This window comes from Neomonachus schauinslandi, chromosome 14 (assembly GCF_002201575.2).
Source record: "Neomonachus schauinslandi chromosome 14, ASM220157v2, whole genome shotgun sequence".
NCBI lineage: Eukaryota > Metazoa > Chordata > Mammalia > Carnivora > Phocidae > Neomonachus > Neomonachus schauinslandi.
In genome coordinates, this window is record NC_058416.1 from 77,000,037 (window position 1) to 77,009,006 (window position 8,970).

An 8,970-nucleotide genomic window follows, 5' to 3' on the forward strand; every position below is an offset into this window, starting at 1 on the left:
CACCATACGATGCTATGATAATCCCATTGACTGTATTCCCTATGCTGTACTTTTCATCCCTGTGACTTATTCGTCCCAGAACTGGAAGTCTGTATTTCCCACTCCCTCTCATCTATTTTACCCATCCCTCCCCCTCCCCCTCCCCTCTGGCAACCATCAGTTCTCTGTATTTGTGGGTCTGCTTCTGCTTTTTGTTTGTTCGTTTGTTCATTTGTTTTGTTTTTTAGATTCCACATGTAAGTGAAATCATATGGTACTTGTCTCTGTCTGATGTATTTCACTTAGCCTAATACCCTCTAGGTCAATCCATGTTGTCACAGATGGCACAGTCTCATCCCTTTTACATGGCTGAGTAATATTCCACTGAATAAGTGTGTGTGTGTGTGTATGCCACATATTCATAAGAGCTTTTTTTTTTTTTTAAATTTTATTTATTTATTTGACAGAGAGAGCGAGAGCACAAGCAGGAGGAGCAACAGGCAGAGGGAGAGGGAGAAGCAGACTCCCCACCGAGCAGGGAGCCTGATGTGGGGCTCGATCCCAGAACCTTGAGATCATGACCTGAGCCGAAGGCAGATGTTTAACGACTGAACCACCCAGATGCCCCCATAAGAGCTTTTTTTATAAATTTTTTTTATTTGCGAGAGAGAGAATGAGAGAGAGCATGAGAGGGAGGAGGGTCAGAGGGAGAAGCAGACTCCCTGCTGAGCAGGGAGCCCGATGTGGGACTCGATCCCAGGACTCCAGGATCATGACCTGAGCCGAAGGCAGTCGCTTAACCAACTGAGCCACCCAGGCGCCCAAGAGCTTTTTTAAAAAACGTTTTTGTAGCTTTATTGAGGTATACTTGGAGTACAGTAACTTCAAGAGTTTGTTTTTTTTTAAAGATTTTTTTTTTTTTTAAAGATTTTATTTATTTATTTGACAGCAAGAGACACAGTGAGAAAGGGAACACAAGCAGGGAGAGTGGGAGAGGGAGAAGCAGGCTTCCTGCTGAGCAGGGAGCCCAATGCGGGGCTCGATCCCAGGACCCTGGATCATGACCCGAGCAGAAGGCAGATGCTTAACGACAGCCCCCCAGGCGCCCCTTCAGGAGTTTTGAAATGTGTACACAGCTGTGAAACCGGCAAGACAATCAAAATAACGAATGTATCCGTTTACTCTCAAATGTTTCCATGTGAGAAATGAAATGTTCCCCACCCCCTCAGATTTTAAAAATTAGAGGTTTGTTTTTAAATAGAATATGCCAGTATGTAGAATGAATTTGGTTACTTTCTTATGTAACTTTTATATTCTCTTCATCCCTCACATTTGCTTTTTTTTCGGGAGCAGTGACTTCTATTCCTTGCTTTACTTACTTCTGATATTCTGTGGAGAAGCCTTGGGACCTCTCCCAGTGGGAGGGGGAACCCGAAAGAGTGACCCCCACCCACACTTCGGCAAGAGCAGCTGGGTTGCTTGTGGTCCGACCATGTACTTTGGAGTCAGACGGGTTCTGATTTGAAATTGGCCTCTTTTAACTGTGTGATGCTAAACTCCCAAGCCTCCATTTGCTTACCTATAAAATGGCACCGACATTGTATATTCCCCATTTCAATATATCGTCAATTGTAAGATGCATAATTCATTTAATAACTGCTCTTTGAGGGGCTTGGTGAGGGCAGAGAGACAGCGGCTTAGTTCCAGTATACGTTCAAAACTTAGGAAACACTAAGTCACAGAATCAAATTTGGTCCTAATGCCTGTGTCATGGGGGTCCTGCAAGAATTAGATGATGCATCCAAGGCATTACACAGGGCCTGGTCCATAGAAAGTGCTAAATAGTATTGGTTACTATTAATATTTTATTATACTGGGTTTACGACATACTCTTTTGTTTAGAAAATGGTCTGCCCCTTTAAAAAGTTTGAAAACCACTGCTTTAGGACAACGTTTGGCAGCAATAGTAGATCTCTGTTACACTTTTTCAACTTCAAAGGCTGCTTTAAAGACACTTCTGACGGGCATGATGGATGTTTCTGTCTAACTGGCGCTCTCTGAGATTGTCTCTGCAAGGAGACGTCATCTTTGTTACTGGTGGGAACTCTTGCAATAACTCAACTGATAGGAGCTCCCAGTTAGCAGCTTTTAAAAAACTCATGAGCTGTAACATTTTCCAGCTCAGACCATTTCTATATTTTGATGAGATTTAAAAAAAGGGTTTGATCCAATCTGGCACCTAAAACCCTACCTAAGTCTGTTTTGGAGGGGAGTTGGTGGGCAAACATATGACACAGTTTTAATTATGAATCAATCTGTCAGCTATAAGATTAAAAATAAATAATATGCAAATAGCTGCCTTCAAGAAGGAACCAGACATTCCAGTAGGACTTTAGCCCTGTGTCTTTTTAGCCCGATGCTCATCATCTGACTGGTTTCTAAACCCCCACCGTGCCGTTGAACATATACCTGGTTACCTTCTCCCTACTGGTCTTCCCATCAGGTGTGAGAGCTAAACAGTTCTTGCTCAGATCTGTCAGGTTTGCTTGAAAAGCAACAGATAACCCCAAATAGAGATCTCTCTCTCTCTCTCTCTCTCTCTCAGACACTGAGAGTAGATCATTTTTTATATCCTTATTTCCTCTTAGAAATGCATCACGATCTCTTATCTGCAAAAACAGCCTAGAAGAAAGCTCTGTTGGCTCCTGTGTTAGGAAGGTGTCTCCCTCCTCTTCTCACTGCTAAGATGGAGTCAGCCTTTCAGTTTCTCTTTTTTACCCTGTATCCTTGGGGTTGAAAGGTTAACAGACTCATAATAGAATAAACAGATCATTTGCCCTTGGTGTGGAGAGAATACACCCACGGACACATGGTAGATCTAAGAATCCTCCTTGCACATTACCTGGTTCAAAATCACAGATTGCCTATCACAATACTTTAAAAATTTTTTTTTAAACCATGGAGACCATTAATTTTCTGCCTGTGTCCCCAGTCATTCCAATATCTATAAACCCAATAATGTATGTGTGGGTATGTTGGGGGGGTGTCTAAAACTAACACTTAATACCACAACTCCAACACCTCAAAATAGAATCACAAGCTAAACATGTTATGACTTGGGCAGAAAGAATATATAAGAAGTCTGAATGAGTTAAAATGCTTTAATGAGTGCTTGGGGGCTTCACATAAACACACAAGCCTCCTCCTGACAAACATGCAAAATAGGGTAAAATATAGAACCAACATTCACAAACTGTAAGTAGAAATCAGAGATGTGAGACCCCTTGAAAACTGAATGACAATAGGGAAGTAGAAGGATGCCTCCCACTCTGGTGGGCCCATCTCAACTGAAGTGAGAGTCATAATCTTGGCACTTCATTGAGCTTTTCAAGTATTTTGTCTTTATCACTTTATAATCTATTTTGAAAGGAGAAGAGTGAGCAGAAATGGGCTAATAATAAATTGCAATTTTTTCCCCATAAATCGGAGAAAGGGAGTGAGAACCCAAAGGCTTAGGTATGTCTTTGAGCCATGAGTAAATTATTTTGGCAACATGTATATTCTTATGTGAGCAGATTTTCTGTAGCCTCTCTGCCCCGCAAGAGGTACCATGATAGTCTTTAAAATGAAGCATTATCTTGGTCATTAATTTTTATCCCTTGTATTTCACAGGCTACATTAAGGTAGAATAGTATGCAAGAAAATTCAAAACATAAAAAAAATGAAACGGAGGAGGTAGTAAATATAGTATCTACCTCCTTATCGCCGATGAAGACCCCAACCCTGCAAAGTTCAAGATGGCTTTATTTGGGGCTCCAGACTCCATTTGAGAACGTAGTTTCTAGGCCAGCTTGCCTCTGTTTTTTGTGTTTTTGTTTTTGGTGTGTGGGGGGAAGGACATTAGAAAGAAGCATAGTAGTTAAATGGAGACATTTATAGTCCAGGATGAAAACTATCTTAAGGAATGGCTTCACTACATATAAGACGGAGACCAGTTGAACTACTGGGCATTGTTTACTTATTGTTTCTGGTTTTAGGAGATTTAACCATGCACCCAAAGGGTGATCCAGGATCCCTTTAAGGTATAACTGCTGACTAGAAATGACAAACTTGCAGTCTTTTCCCATTTTCCCTGATAAAGGAGTCCTAGCTAAGGACCCAACCAGATAACCTTTATTCCCCATCTTGTAGCCAACAGTGCACCTCAACCAATACGTTAGGAATTAGCAGGGCTTTAAGGTACATTAAGGACATTAAGGTACAAATTACTAGACCACTTACTACATTAAAAGCTTATCATCTCAGTTAACAAAAGCTCTGTTTTCTGAGCCACATTGAACAAATGCGCTTAATTGATGTTCTTTAATTCTATGTGCCCGGGAAGATTTTTTTTAAATTGATAATCAAAGGGGGTTAAAATAGGGAATTAGTCATGGAAACAGTGGCAACATTTCATAAACGAAGTCTACTCTAGGTTTGGAAATTGGAAACAATTAATAAACTGTAGGCTTCAAGACATTCCTTTTAATTTACTTCTTTTTGTTACATAAAATGTAATTTACTGCCTGTGTGCTTCATTCGAACTATTATTAGAAAATTGCCCTTAAACTTCGAAAGTATTATATACAAAAGCCCTCTGCAAGCGCTGATACTGAACCTCAGAAAAGAGAATAGGGAAGCTAAATGCACTGAAATGGAAGTCATTCTGCCATTGAGCAGGGAAATAATTTAGCAAAACCAGATTAAATCTCTCTCAATAAAATGACAATTTCATATACATGCCTTCCCATTTTTGATAGCTAACTGTATAATAAAAACCATTAAAGTGATGCCATAGTACAATATTTTCAGGATTATTCTGAACTTCCCTTAAATTTTTTCCTTTTGTTGCATGAAATTAAATTTATCGCTGAGATATTAAAATAACTTTTAGTGTCCTTCGCAGTCAGTCCTCCTTGATAAGAATTTTATTTTGCTTTCTAAGACTGTCTCCAGTTCTAATGTCCTCTGGATGGTGCCGTCTGTTTAATTAGCTGATTATGATGCCAGTCTCTTAGACGCCTTTCCTTGGCTTGCATTTTCCACATTATATTATCGTCCATTAACTTGATCTCATTTAAAGTTGCCCCTTCCATACAGCAATCACTTTTGATTGATCTACTTTTGCCATGTCTTCCAGATAAATCATGCGTGAGAAAGAATCAGAGACTTTTCTTTTTCCATCACAGCACGTGTGTCTTAGTGCTAAGTGGGCGGGCACGGGAGTTTGGCTTTGGCTGCCGGGGTTGGATAAGCAAATGTGAGTGGCATGTGGATTGCTAGTGTCACGTAGGTTCTAAAATCAGTGGCTCTAGAAGCAGTTCCTCATTTCAAACGGACTTGCTGGATGCAGAACTGGGTTCCTTTCCTCTTTTAGGTAATCACAGACCTGGAGGAGCAGCTAAACCAGCTGACCGAGGACAACGCTGAGCTCAACAACCAAAATTTCTACTTGTCCAAACAACTCGACGAGGCTTCCGGCGCCAACGATGAGATAGTACAACTACGAAGTGAAGTAGACCATCTCCGCCGTGAGATTACGGAGAGGGAGATGCAGCTCACAAGCCAGAAGCAAGTAAGGACAGTACGCTGTGTTAGAGATCCCTGGCACACTTTGATCCTGTTAGATTTCAGAGCAGGCGCCCGGTATACCTCTCCCAAGGGACCCAAGACTGAGCCCTGTCCATTAAATGGGCTCTTTTCCATCATCATGTCTATGTTTTGAGGGCTTGGGGGTTTGGAAAAAGTAGCTTTTAAAAGTGTGTTGTTCTCTTAATTCTGACTTAAAAAAAGGTAAAAATAAAATAGAATATTCTGGGAGGCTAGTGTGAGCCCCTTGACTTTTAAGCGTAGGCTCTTCCCCCTGGCTTGCATTGGGTTCTGTCTTTAAGATGGTGGCAGAAATGGACCTTTATCCATTCTTGTCTCGTCCCCTGGGTCTGTAGAAGAAAACAGATACACTGTGTTTCAGATTGTAGTTAGAAACTTGTGCTTTTCTGACACTGATCCAACAAAAGTAACATCCAGGAAATCCTCATTTGATACAAGGCACAACTCAGTGGTACTGATTTGCAGACGATGGAGGCTCTGAAGACCACTTGCACGATGCTGGAAGAACAGGTCATGGACCTGGAGGCCCTGAATGATGAGCTGCTGGAAAAAGAGCGGCAGTGGGAGGCGTGGAGGAGCGTCCTTGGTGACGAGAAGTCCCAGTTTGAGTGTCGGGTCCGAGAGTTACAGAGGATGCTGGACACCGAGAAGCAGAGCAGGTGGGGCTTCCTGTTTGTAGAAAGCCAGTGACAGGTGTCTTCACTGGGATCACCTGAGCCTTAGGAACAGGGTGACCAACAGTCCCAGCTTGCCCAGGACTGAGAGAAGTTTCTAGCATACAAGACTTTCAGTGCTAAAGCTGGGAAACTCTTGGGCAAACCAGGATGGGTCGGTCATCCTACTTGTAAATATGGTCAGTGTCACTTGGATTATGTCTGTGTTGGAAGCTGGTGTCCTTTCACCCCATGCGGAGGCCTGGGAGTCAGCAGGGCAAATAGCTCAGTGCTTTCTTGGCAGAAACTCTTTTTTTTTTTTTTTTTTTTTTTTAAGATTTTATTTACTTATTTGAGAGAGAGAATGAGAGAGAGAGAGCACAGGAGAGGGGGGAGGGTCAGAGGGAGAAGCAGACTCCCTGCTGAGCAGGGAGCCTGATGCGGGACTTGATCCCGGGACTCCAGGATCATGACCTGAGCCGAAGGCAGTCGCTTAACCAACTGAGCCACCCAGGCGCCCCCTTGGCAGAAACTCTTACCTTGCGTTTGTTATCATTGTGACCATGTAGCAAGACCATCACCATTTTAATCCTGGTCCTGTGTAAAGCTAGTCACCCGTCTACACTAGGGTTTCTCAACCTCGGCACTATGGACTGTTTGGGCTAGGTAATCCCTTGTTGTGGGGGCTGTCCTATGTATCGTAGAAGGGAAGCGTCATCCCTGCTTTTACCCACTAGATGCCAGTAGCAACCCCTTCCTCAAGTTGTGACACCAAAAATGTCCCCAGACATTGTCCAATGTCCCCTGAGGGGCAGCATCACCCTTGGTGGAGAACAGCTTCTCTACAAGAATAATTCAGTTTTTTTCTTTCGTGGTAGGAAATAAGTTCAAGCAGAATCTTTCCTCTGCTTTCCCACTTTGATTTCCAAAGTCAGAATCCCCTTCCTGCTGGGGCCATGATAGTGCAGGTCATAGACTTCCTACCCCTAGGGGGTGCCACTCACACTGCAGACATGGTTGATGGGAAGATTGGTTATGACGGTTTTACAGCTCTTGGCAGGAAAGTGTTTGGTTCTAACAAAATGGGTATATTATGACAGTTTACCAGCAGATAGAAATAAATGACCTTGAAGAATGGGTCCCATTGTCCAGTGTGCATGCTAGAGTTAGCTCATGACTTCATGTGTGCACAAGTGAATTGTAGCCGTCCTTCATAACCTCACTCATATCACCTTCCTCTGAAACTGACCTTCCTGGGATACCCTGAACTCCTTAAGTGAGATAAACTATGCCTAGAAATGCCTCTCACAGAGCATTTAGTTGGGCACCATCAGACTCATTTTGGTATTTCCTGCATTTACTTGACCACAGTAGACTCAGCCAAATGTGGTGGATGTTTAATGGGAGCTGAGTCAGTTAAACTAGAAAAGATTGGAGGCAAAAGATAAGACTCCTTAAATTTGAAGAGACACTGGTAGAAATATTCATTTTTTTGGATATCCTCCCACTCAGGGTATTTGCTGACCTGACGGGCTGCTGATTAAGACCTGCTGTTCCTCTTTCCCCTGAGTCCTCACCGTATATTCTGATTGCTTTCACGCAGACCCCCTTCCTTCTGCCCTCAAGTGCAGCTCCTATCTGAGGTGTTTCTAGAATCCCTCAGAGACCAATTTGAGGGTCGGAAGCTGGCTTCAGCATCAAGAAACACACAACTCCACATGGAAGGTATAATTATGGGCTGTGCTTAGGAAGACATTTCATGTATACTTTCAGGGACAGTTGTGAAAGATCTTGGCTTTTCCTTTCTTCCCCCCACCCCCCCTCTATTTTGGTGTTACGTGGGATCCCGAGATGAGTAAAATATAATTCTTAATTCCTGTGCTCAAGAGGCAAGTCTCATAGAGAAGATGAATTATGCTTTCGGGTATTTACCACCTCAGATAGAGAGTGGGGTGTGCCAAGAGAGGAGTATGTTTACACTTTGGATACAGAGCAAGGAGAGCTGCTTTGCAAGAGGAGAAATTGAGCAAGGTTTTACGGAGGACATGGCCTTTTGAGTTCATCCCTGAAGGCCAAGTAAGATTTGGGTTTGCAGGGTAGGGGAGGTGGGGGAGGAGAGCGCTGGCCAGAAGAGGAGACTGTATAAGCCCAGGTGTGGAAGTAGCAAAACACAAGACCTAAATGGGGAAGGGCAGCAATTTTTCTAGCTTGCTTCTAGTTTTTTCTATTCTCTAACCTTATTTATAGATACATTCATCGGATTCAAGTTTGTTTCCTAACAAGCACCCCAAACACATAATTTAATTGCATAGACTTGAGGAGAGGAAATGTTTGCTTGATTAGGGTTTCCTGTGGTCCCTCAGGGGGACCTCATTCCATTTCCACTCCCCGGGGAGGCTGTGGCAGTCTTGCTGTATCCTATTCAGTCCAGTTGCTTTTGGAAAATTGCCTTTCCCCTTCGGCCTTTCCAAGGGAGTACTCACAGGAACTTTACCTATTAAGAGTATTTTTACCCAAGGTCTAAAGTGGGTCAACTCTTCGCTCTGTAAGCAGTCAGAAAGCAAGACATCGTTTGGAACTGGGAATCAGGGTTGTAGCACGCCACGTTATGTCCCCGTGTTCTGGAGGTTTATCTAAGTCTTGAAAGAGACTTCAAATAGATGCCCCAGTGTTCCAGATAACAAGAATG

The 8,970-nt window shown here is 42.9% G+C and overlaps 1 protein-coding gene across 2 annotated transcripts in view; it reads left to right on the top strand.

Annotated features, from left to right (window-relative positions):
* CIT (citron rho-interacting serine/threonine kinase) overlaps positions 1 to 8,970 on the top strand; it is a 160,713-nt gene that overhangs the window by 115,472 nt on the left and 36,271 nt on the right. For both annotated transcript variants that reach the window (XM_021703638.1, XM_021703639.1), the window contains 2 exons: positions 5,396 to 5,593; positions 6,094 to 6,287. In XM_021703638.1, coding sequence (XP_021559313.1) covers positions 5,396 to 5,593; positions 6,094 to 6,287 — 392 coding nt within the window. The remainder of the gene's footprint in view (positions 1 to 5,395; positions 5,594 to 6,093; positions 6,288 to 8,970) is intronic.